General features: G+C 38.2%; 1 protein-coding gene across 6 annotated transcripts in view; it reads right to left on the reverse strand.

Annotated features, from left to right (window-relative positions):
- Window positions 1-470: 470 nt before the first annotated feature.
- Smr (nuclear receptor corepressor smrter) overlaps window positions 471-22,474 on the reverse strand; it is an 83,451-nt gene continuing 61,447 nt past the window's right edge. For 5 of the 6 annotated variants that reach the window (XM_076775402.1, XM_076775401.1, XM_076775404.1 and 2 more), the window contains 7 exons: window positions 8,460-8,777; window positions 7,993-8,369; window positions 7,554-7,826; window positions 6,897-7,356; window positions 4,741-6,800; window positions 4,442-4,641; window positions 471-4,357 (listed from right to left, as the gene is read on the reverse strand). In XM_076775402.1, the coding sequence (XP_076631517.1) occupies window positions 3,634-4,357; window positions 4,442-4,641; window positions 4,741-6,800; window positions 6,897-7,356; window positions 7,554-7,826; window positions 7,993-8,369; window positions 8,460-8,777 (4,412 nt within the window). In that variant the 3' untranslated portion in view covers window positions 471-3,633. The remainder of the gene's footprint in view (window positions 4,358-4,441; window positions 4,642-4,740; window positions 6,801-6,896; window positions 7,357-7,553; window positions 7,827-7,992; window positions 8,370-8,459; window positions 8,778-22,474) is intronic. The other variant, XM_076775403.1, reaches the window with a different exon arrangement.

Raw genomic sequence — 22,474 nt, forward strand, 5'->3', positions numbered from 1 at the left:
TACTAGAACGGTGAAACGAAAAGTATTATTGTAGGTGTTGCAACAGGAAGAAAGCAGAGAAACGCCAAGGGCACTCTTCGAAGAGTACACAGTCAGATACACGGTGATCGCATTCAAATTGTTGTCTCGTTGCTACACCCCATCCTCTTCAATGTGTGCACGTCCACCTCCACGTTTTATTCTGGAAGCATTTAACACGGTATCTCTTCGAGACTCCGATTTTGTACAATTCGAAATTGTTTTCTTTTTCCATTTTTTTCTTTCTTTTCGAAACGCGTTACGACATATCGGTGTAGTAAGACTTCGTAACAGTACGATTGATTGTGAATCGCCCTTACAATCGGCTAAAATAAATGCTTTATATATCTTTACGCGAGGCTGCAATATTCCCATTATATCTTTGCGCGAAACTGAATCTAGTGTAAAGTACACACGTTTAACACAGTTATACGTTCGGATCGTGTGTCCTGTTTTCCCCTGAACTGCTTGTCAAATAGGACGAAACAGATTATCCAAATAATACTGGGGAGATGTCCTCCGATGTAAACTTCAAAAACATTTCGGTTATTTTAGTTCTTACACTTGTATAGAACAGCGCAAACTACTACGAAACGCTGAGATATTCGGTATAATACCATTTATCATTTCATTATTAGCGATTTCATGATCGAATTAATTAATAACTGCTTTCACGATGAGATATTGTGATGATAACGCGTCGAATATTATGACGATAATGAGAACGACAATGATGGTGACTACAGTCTGGTACGATGCTTAGGTTAACGTAATATAAATGACCGACACGATTTATGCTGATCACGATAGTGTAAAAAAGGACAATGTCGGTATGGGTCAAAATGAGATCTTTAAACGCTCCTTGTACGTTGTCGTTTAAACAGAAATGTAAGAATCCCGGTTATTGTTGAAAAAGTGTTATGAGTTTTTAGCATGACACGACTGCGAAACAAAGGTTAAGAGTTTGTTTATTTACAAGACAAGGCTTATCGAACGACGGTTTGTTGCACTCTGGAGTCTAGAGACGAATTACAACAATATGTATAAACGAAAGAAAACGATGAATTCGCAATCCTGATGTGTCCCGACATAACACTGGTTGTATTATAAACTATAGAGTATTTTTTGTGCAGAGATACGAACGTTTAGAAAAATCCCAACCTCTTTTACTTTGTTCTTAAAAAAGGTAAACGGTATATGAGAATCGAATACACGGGTGTTCGAATTGCAAATAATATTGTCGACTCGTGATCGTTAAGGAGGTTTCGTAAGATGTTTCTGTAACATCGGTTTCGAGACATTTGGACATTGTCCGTACAGTACACTGAAAATGATCGCGTCGCGTAGATGCGTAGATGCAAACGAATTCTATATTACTGACACTATGCTTGAAATATTTCTAACGGACACGTATTCGCGCGTGTGCAGTTTGTACATAAGTGGACACTCCTCCAATATGAACCCCGCGAAAGGAATAATGATATAAACGAAACAAAATGACGTTACCGTGACCTACGATATAAGACAGAACAAACTTATGTTCCTTTGACATTCCGAAAATGTATAGAGGCACTCGCGTTATCCGACCGAATGTATTTCGAACGTCCGGAGCTCAACCATATAAAAGTGCATAATGAAACGAAGTACAAGAAGCATATACACACACATATATATACGTAATTTACACACACACATATACACATATATATGCATACGTAAATATATATACATATATGTGTACACGTTATGTATAATGATATACATACATACATACGCACAGAAGATATGCAGCAGATATGTACGTACGTATATACATTATTTGTAATGTTTGGTAGAAGCGACTTACGGTGCAGCAATGGTTGCAATAAAAAGCAATCCTTATCTCGAGGACTAAGGCTCATTTTGAGTATCGCGTGACTAAATGAAGGAGCAGACCGCACGGTTGAACTTACGTTTGCATACAAATATAAAATTAGGCTATATAAAAATTCTTTACGTGTACACATGTATTCACCGATGTGTGTCGTTATGTGTGGTTGCGTAATGTATCTTTGATAGTCAGAGCGTACATTCGGGTTTTATAATTTTCAATCAATAATAAAATCATATCCATTCGCTGACGGACGATTCCATCGTTATTTAATCGCCTTGCATATTTATTAATAAGAGAACGTAGTTCGGGAAGTGTTTCCCTAGTTAGTTCATGGCGTCTATCCCCTAAATGCTAGCTATGTCACTTACGCTAAATCTAGACTCTTACAATAGCATACGATAAACTAACCATCATATACCTACTTGCACAACTTAGAAATTAATATTGTGTACTATGTACAACACTTAGAATTACACTTTTTTTCTTTTTTTAAAACCCACTTCACCAAGGAGAGAACATTTAAAGTGATCTCGTAAGAACAGTGCATTGTCCACGTGTGCGAGAATACGTTATACATGTCCTTACACATCCGAAGTAACTTCCACACAGATTGGAAGCTACTCGTCGCACTGGCATAACAGTTGAGGTTATTCATCCCAGACACATCACAGACTCATTCCAAATAAAAACACATATGCCTTTAGCGTTGCATCATCGTTTAACGATTACATATCATTCATTATGTACAAAAAAGCGTCTCCATTGTGAACTTGGGCAAGCCTGGACGTTCCACAGGTCGGTTTAGTCTTCAGACTCAACCCGCTGATCGAAAGAATTTGATCCGAAAAGGGAATGGAAATTTGCGTACGATGTATGTACACTGTATATCATGAACGTGAAACAATACTTGGTCTATAAAGGCTATTAATGCATCGAGAGTATTCAACGTATTAAAATATGGAAAAGTATTTTTTTTTTTTGACCGGCTTCATTATATATCGTTTCATATTCCTTCAAATATAATAAAAATTAAATATCACGATACGTATGATTTCGTACAGAAAATTTAATAAATTATAACTAAGTCTGTACAAATTGTTCGATATCGCTTTAAAATTAAAATTTTGCATTCCTCTACCAATGATAAGTTAGAAGCAAAACGTATTTAAAAAGCATTTCCTTAAAAAAAAAAAAAAATGGCGGTGGAAACAAGAATAATTATATTTAATCTAGCTGGTAATTATACACATTTTTAGTACACATTAACATAGAGATAAGTAATGCGTAAAAAATATTAATTATCAATTAAAATTACACTACTGTTACGTTCGAACAAAGGCTTCTCGCTGACTGTAGGGAGCACTAAAATAATGCTTTTGTAAAACGGTTATTTTACGTAATGCAGGAATGATCTTTGACTAAAAATACAATGAAAGTATGAAATTTATAAAATAAATTCTGTTTAAAACATCGTACTGTAATCTCCGTTTCGGAATATGATAAAGTTTGTGTAAAAAAAAAGACAATAAAACAGGAAGAAAAAAAATCTCTTTAATTTGATTAGAATTTGACGACCAGTAAGAACGCAATGGCTAACGCCCGAAAACATTGGTAAATTATGAAATATTCGATCGTCATCATCGTCTGAATAAAACTTTCGTCGAGATAGAACAAACAGTCATAAATACCCTAAGAAAATTGTCACAGCAAGTTGATCTGTATGTTGCTAAATTATTAGACTATCAATCCTCGTCAGAAAGTGGTTCATACTGCGCGGAAAGCAACGGTGCTGGTTCAGCTTGCATTTGTTCGGACTTCACAGAAACAGATCCCGATGTTGGAGGTGGTGGTGCTGGTGGTGGACCAGTATGCACGCCTAATGCACTGAATGGGTAAAAGGTAGTGGTAGGAGCTGGTGCAGAAGGTTGTTGAGTTTGATTTGGTGTTTCGTCAACCATCATTTCTCCACTAGAAGGACTTTCGATGTTTCCTCCCATCTTTTCGTCTTTTTCTCCGCTCGTGACATTTCCTCCGTTCCTATCACCCGTGGTGCCACCTTTATCGTCTTCAGATGTACGCATAACTTCAACAATCTTATTCTTAACGTAATCCAATGGCGAAAGATGCGGCTTATTGGAAGGAGTTCCGGAAGTTGATGTGGCAGTGGTTGTTTCGTATAAGCGACGTCCATAATGGTTGGTACCTGCTTCTGGAGGTGAAACGGGTTCAACCGAATGGAACTGTTGCTTTCCTACCGAGGATGCTGTCTGTTGGTGTTGTTGTGGGTGCTGCTGTTGCTGCTGCTGCTGCTGCTGCTGCTGTTGTTGTTGTTGCTGCTGCTGCTGCTGCTGCTGTTGCTGCGATTGTTGCTGCGTAACACGAATTATTTGACGTTCATCTCCAGCTTTAAGAGAATCAGATTCATTGGCTTTTCGTCTTTTCCATTGATCTTCCGAGATTTGATACCTACTCAAACAAAAGGTAGTTTATTTCACACATGTTTAACATTTCTAATGAAAACACGTAAGTGCAAATTGTTAAAAAACTGACCCGCTATATGATCTGTACGAGGAATGTGGAGGGCCGTAATCTTTAGAAACAATGTGATCAACGTGTTCTCCAAGTGTAATTGGTTTATTTTCACTTCTATTGCCACTCGTACTTCCTGCTCCATTATTGCCTCCATTTCCTTCACCAGCAGGACTATGGGCCATCCCATTTGGTTCTGCTGGAACCTCCCGATGAAATCCCTGAAATGTTTTCTAGCGTATAAAAAATATCCATGTGTGTGTACGTCAAATAAAGACATTACATGTCTGTAATAGGTAATGTGAAGAATTCTAACGTACCTGGAAAAGACGATCACCAGGTCGTTGTGGTTGAGAGTTTCCGCCAGTATTTTCGACACTTAGATTAATTTGGTGAGTTATAATAGCATCTATTAAACTGGCGGCGGTTAAAGTAGACGCCGTTTCATTTTGTTGTTGACTGGAGGACTGACTTTGCCTGGACGACGATTGTTGTTGTTGCTGCTGTTGCTGCTGCTGCTGCTGCTGCTGTTGTTGTTGTTGCTGCTGCTGCTGCTGCTGCTGTTGTTGTTGCTGCTGCTGCTGCTGCTGCTGTTGTTGTTGCTGCTGCTGCTGCTGCTGCTGTTGCGATTGTTGCGGTTGTTGAAGCCTCGAAGACTGAGAAAACCCACTGCTTATTAACCTGCTGGTATCCCTGTCAAGTTGTTGTTGTTGCTGATCTCTATAGAATTGAGCCAAATGTCTTCTTTCGGCCTCCATCCTTTGCTGCTGTTGAATATGTTGTTGAATTTGTTGTTGCTGCTGTTGTTGCTGATGTAAATGTAAGTCTCTTTGTTGTTGCACGGCTAAACGATGCTCTTGATGTTCCTTCTCCCGTTGAGCGGCAGCTACTGCCATGTGTTGATGAATTTCTTTTTCTCTTTGTTGATGGACGGTAAGACGGTGATCAGTATGCTGTTGTATATCTTTTTCTCGTTGTTGTATCGACAGTCTATGCTCAGCATGTTGCGCGTCTTTTTCTCTCTGTTGAACTAATCTATGTTCTTGCTGCTGAATTTCTTTCTCTCGCTGCATTCTATATTCTTCTTTCTCACGTAGATGAACCAAATCACGTTCTCTTTCTCTATCTCGCTGATGATGGTGAGCTACAGCCATTCTATGATCTGCCTGATGCATAGCTAAGCGATGCTTATCTCCGTAGCGATCAGCTAAGAGCCTATCTGCCATGGTCTTACCAAGGCCTTCGTGACTGCTACTTCCAGATGCTGGATGACTGTGATGGGGAACTGGAAGACTTGGTTGTTGCACTGCGACGTCTACTAAACTAGAAAAGGCCTCCAGTCCCGGCGGTGGAGGTGGGTAATGAATTTGTTTCTGTGTATTATGCCTCTGAATAACCCCCTGCCGAGGCTGAGCATGCGTCTGTGGTGGAGGAGTACTTGCATAATATAACGTTGACGGCGCCTCGTTCTTATTACCAGCTTCGGATGTACCGCTACTTCGACTACGTGCATGCATTTGTTGACTGGTTATATAATCATTCATGATAATTTGTCTCGAAGATAATTGCTGTTCCATTGTATAGCTAGGTGGTGGCCGACTTGAATAAGAGTTGTATTGATTGCTATGAGTCACTACTACTGCCGCTGTTCCTGCTTGAGTTTGACCTTGTCCAGGAATGTTACCCGTTGTTACAGGCGAATGTCTAATCGTTCTGTGATAGTCATATATGGGTGCGCGTTTATCCACCGCGAAAGGATGAACTGGGGTACCTTGAGTTATAGATCCTGTTTCTTTAGGTCCTTGATTGCTAGGAGCATTAACTGCATTTGCACCACTTTGAACACTCGGTGTACCAGCAACGCTGCAAGGGTTTCCAGGAGGTGTCATTTGCCTAAGAAGACCTTCGTAACGAGCACTAGGAACGGGTGTACCATGCGTAATAGAGCCGCTTTTGTGACCTGTTGTCCCTATAGCACTTAATTTAGGAGATAATTTTGGATGAGGCGGTGGTACGGCAACTTTATTCATTTTAGGTGTGAGAGGTGCTTGAGGTCGTGGCGATGACACATACACGAGCGGGCTCTTTGCACCACGTCCTTGTTCGGGATGAGCATGAGGATGATAGTAAGCACCAGGAGGTGGTTCTGGCCGATAAAGAGTAACCGTCGGAGGTTTATGAAGCGCTTGCAAGGAATGATTATATTCTTGTTGCTGCCTTGGTTTTTTAATGCTCAAATCGAGCGTGCCTTCGGTGCTCTCACGAAGTGCTTGTTGCACTTGCATAACGACCAATCCTTCTTTTGGAAGCAAATCCGACGATGAAGATTGACTGCTTGATGCTGATGCTGGGCAGGGAGTAATTGTTGCTTGCATTTGACCTGATGAATACAATAGAAAATTGTGCTCGTATAGACAATTTTCTTCGACAAAATATAAACAATCTGTATTAACAAATTTTTGTTTCTTTAACTTACCAATTTGTTGCGGACTAGGAGCAGAACGATGCACGTGATGAGGACTTGATACGACTGATAAAGTTGCCAAATTTGAATCCCTCGGCATAGTAGTGTTCGCCATAGAACCTGACGATTTATATTCTCGTACAAAAGTAATGTCATTCCGATGATCCGTTTTTAATATACTAGATATCGTTGGTGTTCCAGAATTTACAGATACCGACGATCCGCCAGTTCCGGCTGGACTGTTAGGGTTGCGTTTTAACTGCATTTCAATGACACCAAGCATAAGATCTTTAACGGTTAGAGGATTGGAATTGTTTGTAGTAGATGGTGGCGAATGAGATGGCGGTGGAACCTGTTGATGCGATTGCTGGTGTTGTTGTTGCAGTGGCGTTGAATTATTGGCAGTAGTCAAAGTCACAACAACGCTGCTATTTTCTAAATCGGCACCACCCTGACCTTCGTCCGCCGTCTCCTGAAACAATCAGCGAACCTCTATCAGACGGCTCTATCGAGAGACAAACTTCTTTCTTATCGAACAATCACAAAAGAATCAAAAAAACTAAAGGGAACCATTCAATTAATGGTTTTTACAACTAATGGTTAGAAAACTGTTTTAAACTTATTTAGTTTTCCCTTTTAACTTGGAACTGAAAAGAAACTTCGTCTTACCGTGGCAGAACTATCATAATCTTCTCTAGTGCCGCCTGAAGCAGCATTACTACCTCCGCTGGTGGAAGATTGTTGCGATGAACCAAGGCTCACCGGCGGTACTAAAGATACCACAGCGATATCTGATAGTTTTTCACCAAGCTTTTGATCTGTTGATCGCGAAAAAGATATAGGTAAAGTAGTAGATGCAGGAACACCTGGCGTTCCTGGTGTCCCACTTGTCATATTATTCGCTGGACTGCCTGCGCTGGCTGTATCGCTTGAATCATGAACCTAAACGTAAAGAAAGAACAGTAAAGTTCACTTATTTAAGACTGACGGTAATGTGTGTAATATTAATAACGAATACGATCAACTCGATAAGAAAGATAAACTGTGCGTTTTATGATATAGTTAGATTAATAACTAAATAGCTCTTTGAAAATTAGTTAATAATTACAGCCAGTTCGTCACAGCTACTTGTACTACTGCCACTTTCTTCTTCGTCTGTCAAGCAAGGTCTTCTTTCCTCGCCCAGAGACTGATAATATTCGGCAACCACTTGATCTAGACTCAGCCTTTTTCGATACGCAAAATAATAGATTTTGCATTGATGGTTTGTCTTTCCCGGTATTTGCTCGGCAACCTTCACCCAATTAGTACCATGCTCTCGCAGAGCTCTTCTAAGCTGTTCCAATTCCTCGTCTGTCCATTGTCGAGCCAAAGAATCTGCTGTGTCTTCGGACACTTCGGTACCTCCAGTAAGGTGAGGTGCTAAACGCCGAGATATTCTGTTGAAGCAAGCCGAGCAACATTTCGTAGCGCTGCTCGGTATTTCTGCAAAAGTAGAAACAAATATAAGCGGGTGGAACTAAGAGACCATTTTGCTGTAAAAATGTAAGGGTCAGACATTCGCGCGACACTTACGAAATTCTTGTATGATCGGGTCACGAATTTCAGCTGGTAAATCGAGCCATTTTACGGGCAACGCTCGCAGTCGTTTTACTCTCGTTTTCGAGTTGGCGTTGTTCAAATTCGGACAACCTGGCAACGGACACGCCGTGAACCGTCCCCTAACAGCTTTGCACCTGCAGGTATTGCACACGCGTGCCCCGGGTGCGATTTGATCCTCTCGCAAACCGTACTGAGATGCTTGACTCCGTGGCAAAGCTCGACTTTGCGTGTTACCTTCGACGATGCTTTGGCAAACCGCACATTCATGGGGACCAATCTGTCTACTTCCTTCTGAAAAATAAAACACAACATTCTCATTGTAAACGTAACACCCAAAAAGGGTTGGTGATACCATCGAACGGTGTGATACAAAGAATGGCAGTTTATAAAATTTGTTAATGCAGTCGATTTAATCATTTTTAATTTGTAGGTGCCCCTCCCGCCTCTGTTAATTTACGGTCCTGTGTACGTGTGATCGGAGCGTCAAGGATTAAAAAAGCGTGTTTCACGGACAAATACTAAACGACGAGATAGAATGATAAAGCGATTTCCCGAAAATACGAGTATTTTTACATTTTCTTCGTCATAAAGTTTAGCAGATATAGTTGATCATGACGGTAGGCTCCAGAGACGGAACTCGAGAGAAAACATTAGCGCCGCTGGCTATACAGGAGTGCTGAGGGATGAAAAAAGATGGAACGACGGTGGTGGAGAGTTAGCGTACGGAAATGGAGCGAGAAACAGAATAATTACCGAGACTTTGCTGGTTAACTAATTAAGGGTGGCCAATTAAAAAGTTCTCTCGCCCACAATCGCAAACATTGGCGTAGAGGTAAGAGACATGATAAAATCGCTTTGATGGTTTTACCGCAATGGTGCGCCGGGTGAAAAATTTAAGTTTATTCTCCCGACAATTATCGCGATTCGGGAGGTCATTTGCAGAGTAGTTGGGGCACGTGAAATCGCTCGAAAGCAAAAGAAAGGGTTCAAGTATTCGTTATGGGAACGTTTTAGTGTACGTATTATTCCGAGAGTTCTCGGTTCGAACATTATTTTTTTTCGTTTTTCATTATGCAATTATTCTCTTTCGTTCGTCAAAGCAAGCTTCTAGATTCTATACATTTCAGTTTATAAATGTTACATTGTACTGTATACAATTATGCAGTTACTCTCTGTTATGATAGATGTACGATATTTACATTAACCCTTCGTAACATACTGCATATCGAGTTTCTCAAACTCTTTTACCCCAAGGAACATTTTTCATCTCACAATATATTTACGGAACATTTAGATTCTATCTGGCTATTTGGGTTTTAAAACGAGAAACGTAACAAATTTGAACAGAAAAATCGTGATAAAAAAATATCGTGTGCGCAAAGCTTATTTACTTTATATTATTAAGAATACGGTATGGGAAATGCTAGCATATGTTAAAATGTAAGTGTTGTTTTATTATCAGCCATTGTAACTGAAAAGTTAGAATACAGTTCTTGTTTTAAATGCATGAATTACTGAAACAATTTTTAAGTTTAGAGAGAATTTTGTCAACATTTCTTTATTACATTCCTGTATGCTATTCTAGTGATTTGTTCTTTTTAGTTCTTCTAGAGGAGAAAGTTTTAACCCTATTCTAGTAATTTGTTTTTTAAATTTTTTCTAGGGAAAAACTTTTAATCCTTTACGGTCTGTTCGCCATGAAGTATTATGATAACGATGCTCACATTGTAGCGTACTCATAACCATTCTTTTCTACTTGTTGACCTATAAAGAAGAAAAGCAAAGTAAATGGCTGGATGGCTCTCACTGAAATTTTATGTTTAAGTTCCATATTCTCATAACAAGATCTGATTTGGTTTCGAGCAAAATCAGTCGGTTGTTCTTGGTTCATGAATAATTATGGTTACCACTTCTGCGTTTTGGTTGTTACTAATTAAAATAGCCTAAAGTTTACATCATGATAAGATAAAGATTAAAACTTCTAGGATACTGGTAATTGCTAATGATTTTAAACATTAGCGTAAACGATTACATGGGCAATCGTTCTTATGTCAATAACTTTCGCAACGTACAATATTACTGTAATTGCCGGAGATTGTGTAATCGTTCGATGCTTTACACACTTCACATATTGAACTTGCATGGAACATACGATGGCGTTGGTACTAATCCCTAGAGACCTGTCACACGCTACTCTCGTATCTTTCGAAATGCGGAGAAAATTATTGTTGACGCAGGACTGCCGATGGTATTGGCTGCATATAACCAAGAGAAGCAGGAGGGACGATATAACTATGCACGGTCGAGAGGAAGAATTGTATATCCAACAGTCATATAAACGCCATAGGAGAACATTCGCGACACTGATTGGCAGGTAATCCCCGGAGCGAGAGAAATTGGTTCGCATAATTTAACTGTTACGTATAATCCTTGGACTGATTTTACGCAACTTGGCTTGAATCGATCGCATTTAATTGCTACGAATCTATATGAAATTAAAATGTCATTAAAAATCGCTTGTAACATCAACAAAATCTCTCTATGTACATTTTATTTTTGTATCTTCCCCTTGACGAGTAAAGTCGTTAAACAAATAAAATAAATAAAGCGGTCCAAACGAATTTAAAATTTTCGATTTACCTTTCGAGAAATCTCAAATCGTTCGTACTTATTTAATTCGATGGATCGATACGAGAAAATCAATTTCTGACTTCGGTGTATCGATTTCATCGCTGATGCTTGTGTACGGCAAAATTAAACTTTTAGGTACATTTATTGAGTCTACGATTGGAGAAAGAAAAGGAGGTTGAGCAAATGATATTGTGGCGTCGCCTCCCATGCTCGCCAACAGAGGGGTCGCGCTCTCACAAGCGCTCGACCGACCCCTCGGATGCTATACAATGTGTTCGGCCACCCCTGGGAAAAATTTTAATGGGGAATTCTAGAGGTCAAAATAAGACGAAAATCAAGAATATTAATTTGTTGATGGAGGCTTCGTTAAAAAGTTATTAACAATTAAATTCAAAAATTTCAAATCGTTCTGGAAAAATTATTTTTAGTTGCAGGGGTCAATTGCAAGCATTTTTGGTCAACAGACATACCCCCGAAATCCTACTCAGTTTCGAGAAAAAAATTCCTTACCGAAAATCTAATTTCTGGCCAGAAATGTCTGCCCGAATTTTCATGCGAATCTTTAAAACGTCATAACTTCTGAACGGATTGGACGATTTTAATGTTTAAAAAAGAAAACTACGCGTATTTTGATGGAGAATATGTACGAATCGCAAAAATATTCGAAAAGTTGGTTCCTGACCTCGCAAAATGAGAATAACCCCATAAAAATGGTCCAATTTTCAAACAGCCATAACTCCTACAATTGTGAATATATTTTAATGAAACTTTTTTCTGAAGTAGAGCTCATGGGTACCTACAAAAAAGTATTAGACAACTTTTCTGTAGGGCGTCAAACAAAATTACTACAAATGAAAAAGTAATTTTTAAGAAAAATCGACGAAAAATTCGACGAAAAAAAAAATTTTTAATTAATTCTAAAAAAATTATTTTCGGTTCCGGGGGTCAATTGCAATCATTTTTGGTGAATACACATACCTCCGAAATCCTACCCACTTTCGAGAAAAAAATTCAGTACGGACGGAAATTTAAACGTTAATAACTTTTTAACGAAGCTTCAATAAACAAATTAGTATTCTTGATTTTCGTCTTATTTTGGTCTCTAGAATCTTCCATTAAAATTTTTTCCAGAGGTAGCCGAACACCCTGTATGTTTACTATACAATCTTCGACCGACTTCCCAATATCCCCAGTCGTCTAAGGCTGGGCCTGCTAGGAAGCCTTACTGATGCATCCACTAGCAGGCCCAGACGAAACACGCCCTCTCCTTTCTTTTTCTGTCCTCCTGCAAGATTCTCACAAGTTCTAACCCGCCGCAAAGTAGCGCCACAATATTAACAAATACGTCGCTCGGCACGAAGCAACCATGAAATCGGGGAACAACGGGGGAACGAAATTATCTAAAGTACAGCACTGCAATGCCCAAGGGAGAAAGAACATGGATTGTGCTGACATCTCCTAGAAGATATTTTTCTCCAGTATGCCGAAGCATTCAAGGCCGCGAAACAAAAGCTACAATCGTACGAACGGCGTCTAGGGACGGTTTTGTTCAAACGATAAACCGAACGGTGAAAAGAGAGACATTACTGTCGTTATGGGAGACGTTTTGCCTACGTGCTAATTAAGCTGGCTCGGACCGACGGCGAGGGGCACGAAGACTGAATATTTCACAAAAGGTATCGCGAGAGAACTTGTTCCATACAGCGTCTTCCTTCCTCTCGTTCAAGGGCTCTGAGAGTGTTATAAATTTTTGTAGAGAAAACTATTGTTAATCTGAATTGAACTTCTCTGGGAGTGCAAGGCGACATTTTTAAATTAGTGAAAATAATATTCCTATGTCGTTTCATTTTATTATTTATTAATTGACGTAATCGTTTATTTTAGACTAGCCTTGTACTTTTGAAAATAAAATATTGTACTCAGAGAAATTCTTGAAAATAGTATCTGGATAGTATTTTATTTTGAGGATACTGAAAATATTTATGTCGTAATCTTGTACGAAGTTTTACGTTGGTCAGTAAAATGCTACTCCACAAGAAACGTGCAAACAGCTGTGAACAACCAACCAAGGGTCAACTAATAAGTTAAATCAATAAGAGAACGTTATTACGCGCATCCACTTCGTATAATCCCTTGTCTCCGCATTAATAAAGTATTCCCTTTGATTCTGATCATCCAGTTGGACGCAAGGGCGAATAATGCCTGTGTTGGTAGCATAGGAAAGAGCACATGGTTATTCATTATAGCTGGGAGTTGAACATAGAAAGAAAGCCCCATTACCGTAGTCCAAACCGTGAATTATCAACTTCATGTAAGCTTCGCATGTTGTGTCGCGACCGTGTGTTAAATATTAATCTTTTTTCAACGACACAAGATACTTAATAAAAATCGTTTTAGTCAATAACGTTCAAAGCAAATGTCATAATTTTCTTGAAATGTATCCTAAACCAATACAAGTGCTTACACACTTGCGAATATAAATAAATGTGTTCCACTCGTTATCTTCATTTTTGTTACTGTGAAAAACATTAAACAAATTTACATAAAATACGTAATAGTGTGTTTCTTGTTAATTACAATGTTATATTTTACGTAGAATTTTTAACGTGGTGCAGAATACGAAGAAAAACAATGACCTTTATTCCTCAAGTAAGATTAAACAGAGATCGTTCCTAAAAGCATATCTATCGCTACTCGAGTCTAATTCGTACATTCTGACGGTAAAGGGAATAATATTACATCAAACTCTTCAAAAATTAAATTTTAACGTGCAAAGAATGAAAATCGACCGAATATCGTGCTATTAATAGATTAAAGAGATTTATACAGGGTGTTCGGCCACCCCTGGGAAAAATTTTAATGGGAGATTCTAGAGGTCAAAATAAGACGAAAATCAAGAATACCGATTTGTTGATCGAGGCTTCGTTAAAAAGTTATTAAAAAATTAAATTAAAAAATTTCAAATCATTCTGAAAAAATTATTTTTGGTTGCGGGGGTCAATTACAATCATTTTTGGTGAATAGACATACCCTCGAAATTTTACCCACTTTCTAGAAAAAAATTCGAGGTGTGAAATTTTTCGACGAAAAAAAATGAATTTCAAATCGTTTTGGAAAAATTATTTTTGGTTGCAGGGATCAATTGCAATTATTTTTGGTGAATAGACATATCCCCGAAATCCTGCGTATTTTCGAGAAAAAAATTCAGTACGGGTGAAACTTTAAATGTTAATAACTTTTCAACGAAGCCTCAATCAACAAATTGGTATTCTTGATTTTTGTCTTATTTTGGCTTCTAGAATCTCCCATTAAAATTTTTCCCAAAGGTGACCGAACACCCTGTATATTGTGCAGGATACGCTGTTTTTGTTCATTTTTATAACGGACAAACGTTAACGCAGCGCAAATGTTTTACATTCGACGAATAGATCCATTTCACCAGAAAGTATGGGAATTGAAACGAATAACCGGAAGGGGGTTTCTCCTCTTTGCGCAAGCGTTTTTTTCCTCGTGTATTTATGAGATTAACGGTCGATTCCAATAAAAATAATTAAACTCAAATATGTACCTCGGTTTTTCGTGGTCCACATATGCGGTACGCGAGAACAAGGAATCGTGATTGTCAAACATGTTATAATAAACGCGTAAAATCAATCGTGGCACGTCGACGAAGCGTGTCGTTCTTTACGTAAATAAATATAACGCTTAATGTTTCATTGATCGAGTTCTTAACCCTTTGCCTTACAATATCGAGCCTGACACGTGGTTCTTATTACCGATCTAATTATGGTAAAATTATGTACCTTCGTTCCTGTATTCTTTTGCTCGATATCGATAGCTATGTATCGCTGTATTTCATTAGTATCGCTAATTACGGTGCTTCGAGGGACGGCGTATCTGTACGATACAGAAGAACGAATCGACCGTCAGAGATTATTAAAATAAAAGATCAACATGACGGTTCCGCGTGTATACACGATCAGCGCCTAATTAATTAAATTGAACTGCTGGTGAAATTTATTACGTTTCTTACTCGTCGTAGCGACAAATGGGAAAAAGGGTCGAGCAAGCAGGGAATCGTTGAGGTGGTGGTGCTCTGGTAAACGGATTGAACCCAGTTTGAATACGATCTAGCTGTGTAAACAATGTCTTTATTCCAAGAGAAGAGTTGCGGGGGGGCATAATCGTATCGACGATGAAATGACTACTGCATTGTTGGGACTGAACATTATTCTTGAAATCAACAACTCGAGAATCGTTAGGGTGAGTTTAGACTAAACGAGCGAATGCTCATGGGTTAATTATCTCATTTTATACCTGAAACATAACATTATGAAAGTAGGAGGAATGATCGACGAAGGTATGAGTGGATGAAAGATATTTTTTAATAGTTATAGTTTACAGTAGTTATCTTTTGTGATATTTTTGTAAAATCAAGTTCCTATTTAAAGTCTAGGAGGCTGAAAATAAACAAGTATTACTACTGTTACTACTGCTATAAAATAGTGAACGTCAGAAAAGAAAGTCCTTTTATTCTAACGTCAAAAAAAGAGCGTCTAATGTTAGTTTCTCGTCCATACAGTCTCTCTATTAGTTCGAACAATGAATGTTTTACTGTAATTCCAGATTATTAAAAATACCTCTTCAGTTCTGTATCGAGAATGAAGATAAGGCGATAATTGAATGGAAATTTTCTGACGTACCAATCAACGGTAGAAGAAAAGCTGTTCAAGTGAGTGCTGTAAGAATGGTTGGATATATTATGAGCACGGAAATCGCGACTAACATATCTTTATAATGTTCAGACAAGCAGACGAAGGGTATATTAAGCGTGTGCGGTGTGTACCCACACGTGGATAATCCATTATTTGCGCAACGAAAACGCGGCCATGCTCGCGTCGAATTCAACCGCGCTTCTACCTTCTAATGCACACAGGAACGCGGGAGCTGTTGCAGGCAACGGCATTAATTGGGATTAAGTAAATCAAGACGCTAATTAGCTCGCGCCAAGAGCGCGCGCGCGAGGCTTTTCGGCTCGACGATCAGCCTCCCTCCCCCTGCCAAATGTTGCCAGCCCTTCGTGCACCGTTCTCGATATGTATTAAACTCGTTGCTGCCGTCGATTATACAAGGTGTACCGTGAAAACGGGAGATCAACGTTTTGACACCTTCATTTTTAACACTAGATTCACCTAGTCAATTTGTTTCAGATTCCATAAAGTTACAGAAGTTATATTACTTTTTTACGACGGTTGTGACACTGTAAATATCCCAAAGTATATAATAAATATTAACACGAGTCAAGAGGTACATAATACAAAATGATATTCTTGATATCATGACCCACGATAAAATAGCTGCAATTCAATAATCTCGGATAAATAGGTAACATACTTCTACAAGAATCGTCGTAAGTGCAATATTCTTGATTTTTGTCTTATTTTGGCCTCCAGAATCTCTCATTAAAATTTTTCCCAGGGGTGGCCAAATACCCTGTATAGAGGGTGTTCGGCCAGTCTTGGGAAAAATTCTAGTGGGAGATTCTGGAGGCCAAAATAAGACGAAAATCAAGAATATCAATTTCTTGACTGAGGCTACGTTAAAAAGTTATTAAAAAATTTCAAATCATTCTGAAAAAATTATTTTTGGTTGCAAGGGTCAATTACAATTATTTCTGGTGAATACACATACCCCCCAAATCCTATCCACTTTCGAGAAAAAAATTCCGGTATATGCTGACATTTTTCGGCGAAAAAAAATTTCTCAAATCGTTCTAAAAAAATTATTTTTGACTGCAGGGGTCGATTGCAATCATTTTTGGCCATTACACATACCCTCGAAATCCTACGCATTTTCGAGAAAAAAATTCCTTATCGAAAATCTAATGTGAGGCCAGAAATGCTTCCCTGAAATTTCATGCGTAACTTTAAAATGTCGTAACTCCTGAACGGATTGGACGATTTTAATGTTTAAAAAAGCAATCAACGCGTATTTTGGTAAAGAATATGTAGAAATTCCAAAAATATTCGAAAAGTTGTTCCTTGACCCCGCAAAATGAGAAAAACCCCTTAAAAACGGTCCAATTTTCAAACGGCCACAACTCCTATAATAGTGAATATATTTCAATGAAATTTTGAGGGGGAGCAGAGCCTATGGGTACCTATAAAAAAGTATTAGACAACTTTTCTGTAGGGCGACAAACAAAATTATTAAAAATTAAAAACGAATTTTTAAGAAAAATCGATAGGGGGTAGGGTGCCTAAATTTTTCGACGAAAAAAAAAAATTCAAATCGTTCTGGAAAAATTATTTTCGGTTGCGGGGGTCAATTACTATCATTTTTGGTCAATAGACATACCCCCGAAATACTGCGCATTTTCGAAAAAAAAATTCAGTATGGGCGGAACTTTAAACGTTAATAACTTTTTAACGAAGCCTCCATCAACAAATTAGTATTCTTGATTTCGTCCTATTTTGACCTCTGGAATCTTCCATTGCAATTTTTCCCAGGGATAGCCGAACACCCTGTATAATTTTGCTTGCGCGATCGCACTAATTCAACTATATTTACATCGATCAGATCGGTTCCCCGGACATTTAATTTCCCCGCCTATTTGCTACGGCTAACGCGATCACAGGCAGACAGTCTTGGTTACCTATCGTCCATTTATTCATGCGACATCATTAGCAACACCACTTCTGCCGCCCGTTCAAACGACACAGATATGTTTGCTACGTGTCGAGATTAGCTTTGAAAGAGATGCACCGCGTCAATGGAACGCGCATTAGCCATGAATATACGCTCGATTCTCTTTCAATTGAACACGAAGGTATCGTGCACCTATCGTGCATTTTAAATTAGGCATCGACGGATCGTGGCCAGCGAACAAAGGATAATTTTTAACCCCCATAGTAGCTGATGTGGCTTCGCGCGACTGTAAACCAATAACCTTTCGTATAAATAAAATTCCAACATTCGTTGTACATTTTTAGTCAATTGTTTTATCTCAATATCGCAGACCACCCGAAAATTGTAAATACGGTTTTCTTTTTTATATGCGGTAACTCAAATTTAAGGGGTGAAACCACCCACCCCAGAAGTTTGACTCCCGAATTTCTAACTTAAAAAATATTTAATTTGACTTAATACGCAAGTCTAGTTTGACGATTCAAATTTTTCACCGTCACGTCAGTGAATATGATTGATATTTCTTTATTTTCTTTTAACGATAAACATATGTGTGGTAATAGTTGAATATTATTCTGCTGTTTCGTAAAGCCTTAAATCTATAAATGCATTGGACGTTGAATTAAAATGGTAAAAAGCATAAAAAATGGTAGACAGTGTGCAAATATTTGTACCAAAGGAATTACAAGACTTGGCTTCGTTTAAAGACTATTAATCCTTACGTTATTGCGCCAAACTTCGTTCAGAATACATTTTTTAACATAATAAATAAGTCACGAAGAAATTAACTTTTATATTCTTCAACTGTATCGAATAAAGACAATTATACAAGGAACTTCACATTTTATTTTTTTGTTAATATATAAATATTTTGGGGTACCTACACGATACTAATTACGTTTTGAAAATACACGAAACGAAGATGTCGAACATTGGAGATTTTTTTAATCGCTCGAATGAAATAATCTTGAAATAATCGCGTGCGAATAACTTGACGGTAAAACTGTCGGACGAGGTTCAATCAAATATAAAGCCATCTCAGAGATTCATGAATCTCATCGCATCCCGTAGAACGTAGATTTGATTAGTTTGCCAATTACATACTGCGGTTCCATTGAAATTGGATAACGAAAAGAAAGCTATCGCTCGGATCGATGAAACGCAAAGATGGAATAACTGAATTCCTGACGAGGAAACGATCAAAAATGGAAACACCCTTTTTCAACGCTTTATCCCTTAACGCGCACATTTCTCAGTCTAATCCACGAAAAATGATCCAATATCTTTCTAGGCTACATAAAAATGTGCCCCTTGATAATTACAATATCGCATCGAACGGCACTCGCTGGGTCTTTTTAAACCCATACCTTACATTTTGCAATATTCATATATTTAGACTTCTAACCTGTAATAACGTAGAATACTTCACCCACTTGTTAGAAGACACGATGATCCTAATTTTGTCTGAAATATTTTTCAGTTTTATTAACCCCTTAACGCTCATATTTTTCGGGTTAACCAAGAATGATCAGTTTTCTTTATTAGATTTGTTTCTAAAAATGCAGTTTTTGTTAATTACAATGTTGTATCTAATGTATAATTTGAAGGAAAACAAATATTATCGTCCCTTAAACCGTTGGATTAAACAAATATCGTTTTTTAAAGCAGTCAGAGTCGGGCATGAACGTTAAGGGGTTAAAAGAGTACTTATTTTATTAAACCCATGAAATACAGAGTGCATAATGAGTACCAGGAACGTTAACGTTTTTGAAAATGGAGGAAAAGAATGGATGAAAAATAAGTGTTATCTGGGTCCAAGAAGACCCACCAACCGCCGTACGAGTGTTAAGAGACAACTGGTTCGCGTAAAATTGACAATCGAGAGTTCTTTTGGATAACACACACACACGATCCAGAAGATTGTTTCCAATTCGTATGGCTTCAGTCGTAAGATTCAACTACCCCCATCGTAGGACGTAAACTCGATGGATTTACCAATCCCCATACGGCCACAAGTCCATGCAAATCAGCGAAGGAAAGCCATCGGGGGGCGGATCGATGGAACACAAAGAGAGAACGTGAATTTTTGAGCAGGTGAGTATTTATTTCATTACAAGTGATAGAGCGAGGGGTATGGGGCGCCCGGGATGGAAGTGGGGGCGGAAGCGCGGAAGAGAAGCCGCAGAAAGCCCGCACGGATCCTGGTAATATCGCGAAAAGTGTTTGCTCAGCTTGTCTCGACCGAGCTCGGAGCATTAAACCGCGAGCGTTCTTTCGTCTCCCCGGGATCCAGGGAACGATACCGACCTCTCTACCGATGTGTACACTTCTGCTCTCGATTATACGTTGCGAGCCAGAAGGGCTATTTCCTTCCTCTCCGCCCCGGTGAATTTCGATTCCACCAATTGAAACACCGATCAGCAGTGTGTACTTGTCGTGGGTCGTGACAATTTGACTAACAGCTCGACGGGACACACGGGCGGGATCGGAATTGGATTTCGAGATGTTTAGACTTTCAAATCAACGCGTTATTTAATAATTCTGGGGTGAATTTTATTATTTTTAAAGGCGAACACTCGACAATTTCGATAAGGTTCGTTTATGTTATAGAGAAGTTCGGTTTGAGTGGGTAGGGACGACTACCGATTACTTATCCGAGCATTGTTGTTAAACTTCTTTCATTCTTTTAAAAATCGATATTTTACGATGAATAAATAAAAATTGATCCGTTCCACGGAATGAACGAATTAACGTATATTGATTTCATTGACTGTTACTCGAATACAATTTAGGGAAGAAAAATATATTTTGAGAAATGATACTTTCGAAGGCTTCTTTTTTACATCGGCGGAGTTCTTTATATCTTGTAAGATAAAAACACTACTTTATATTTGGCATTACTTATTGGTCAAACTAATAGTTTCTTTAGTTTTATTATTTTGTAAAATGTCTACTGTTCCTTGTACCTGCACAGAAATTATTTGGAGCGAACGCTACGATTTAAATATGTAACAAATTGATTGAAAATTTCATAATTTCGTACGTTGAATGTGTTGAAGATACTTATTTCATGAAATTTCGTCGCTTCTTCGTCCATTTAAATTATACTTCGTTTCAATGCGTTTAAGTTTCGTTTAATTATATTCAGTGGATTGATTCTCCACAGAAAAAACATTTTTTATTGACGCAAGAAAGTATGTTTAACATTAACGAACTAAAAGATTTGTACGTTAGAACCAGCTCGAATATCGTGGACACCAAATCGGGACTTCCCCTTTTACGACAATATAAAATATAATCATATAAAGATGAATTTGTCGGAAAAAGGAATTGCCAAATGGGTGAAATTTTGGAGTATCCTGGTGATCGTCACTATTACTCTCAACGATATCGACAATGATACTAATAGCCACGCAAACGACGATTAGGATAGTAGTTGTTGGTTTCGATTGTTGATACGAGGGGATAAAGGCTCTGCATGGAAAAGGTAACGAAGGGATAGAGGGACTGCGTTTGTTAACTCCGGTTTGAAGCTTCAGCCTCCTGGGAAATGTGCGTAATCGCCATGTCCTGTTCTGAATTGGTGGCGACGCATTCTTGCTGGCAACTGCGTCTGTTTCACGGCGCGGTATCGCATACCATGGACTACGATTAACTTAAATAACCGACTATGCACAGGGGCTGGGACTATTCGAATATTCGATACGTATACAAAGTGCTACGAATAAACTTCAAATATTATTCAAACGAGAAAATATTTGCATTCTAGTATTGACATTGCTCACATATTTTATAGTTATTCGAATATTATTAAAATAGTAAAGTATTCGTGTATAGTGATTGTACATTAGACTTGGGCGTTATTGAGAAATTTTCGAAACACGTTGTCTCAAAATTAATTTTCGGAGTCAATTGAAAAATAATACCATTATATTGGAAAACGAATTAATGTATTTCCCATTTTATAACTTGTTTGTGTCGTTAGCAAGGCCTAAATAACAGTGAACCTTGAAATATCATGGTAGTCAATTTGAAAAAAAAATGGTTTCGAAAAGAACGTGTTTAAACGTTTGCACGCATAATTTAATATATTTATGCCATTTCAACTTTGCACGAAAGACCTACGAAAAAATTCACGTAAACCCATCATTTTTTTAAAATCCACGATTCGTTCTCGCTTGTTATTTTGCGTTAAGCGTTCGTTTCTCCAATCACCAAATGCTCTCTCTGTTTCTTAAATTGGCAAATATTGATGCTTGCTAACCAATGCTGATTCCTGCCAAACATAATATTCGTACGATTAAATAAAATCCATCATTGCACGCGCAAATTGTTAAAGAGAATGCAATTTTCACCGTTTCGCTCCACGGTGATCTTTTTAAAAGCTGGAGTGCGCTCGCGGCCATTTTTTTTCGATCGATGACACGTATGTTAAAATTGAAACTAAATATGAAATTACAAAGTGTTTACATTTAGTAAATTACCAGTGGCCAACGAGAACGCGAATTGTATTATTATACGCCTTTATAAACATTCTTTTAAGTGTTTCCACATAAATGTCTTGTTTGAAAAGACTTGCTGTCCCCTGATTACTGACAAAACATTGCCCCCTACTACCAGACTGCATATAAGAATAAGAATTTCAAAAAGGAGACAGCAAATTAACCAAA

The sequence above is a fragment of the Colletes latitarsis genome, chromosome 10, assembly GCF_051014445.1.
Source record: "Colletes latitarsis isolate SP2378_abdomen chromosome 10, iyColLati1, whole genome shotgun sequence".
NCBI lineage: Eukaryota > Metazoa > Arthropoda > Insecta > Hymenoptera > Colletidae > Colletes > Colletes latitarsis.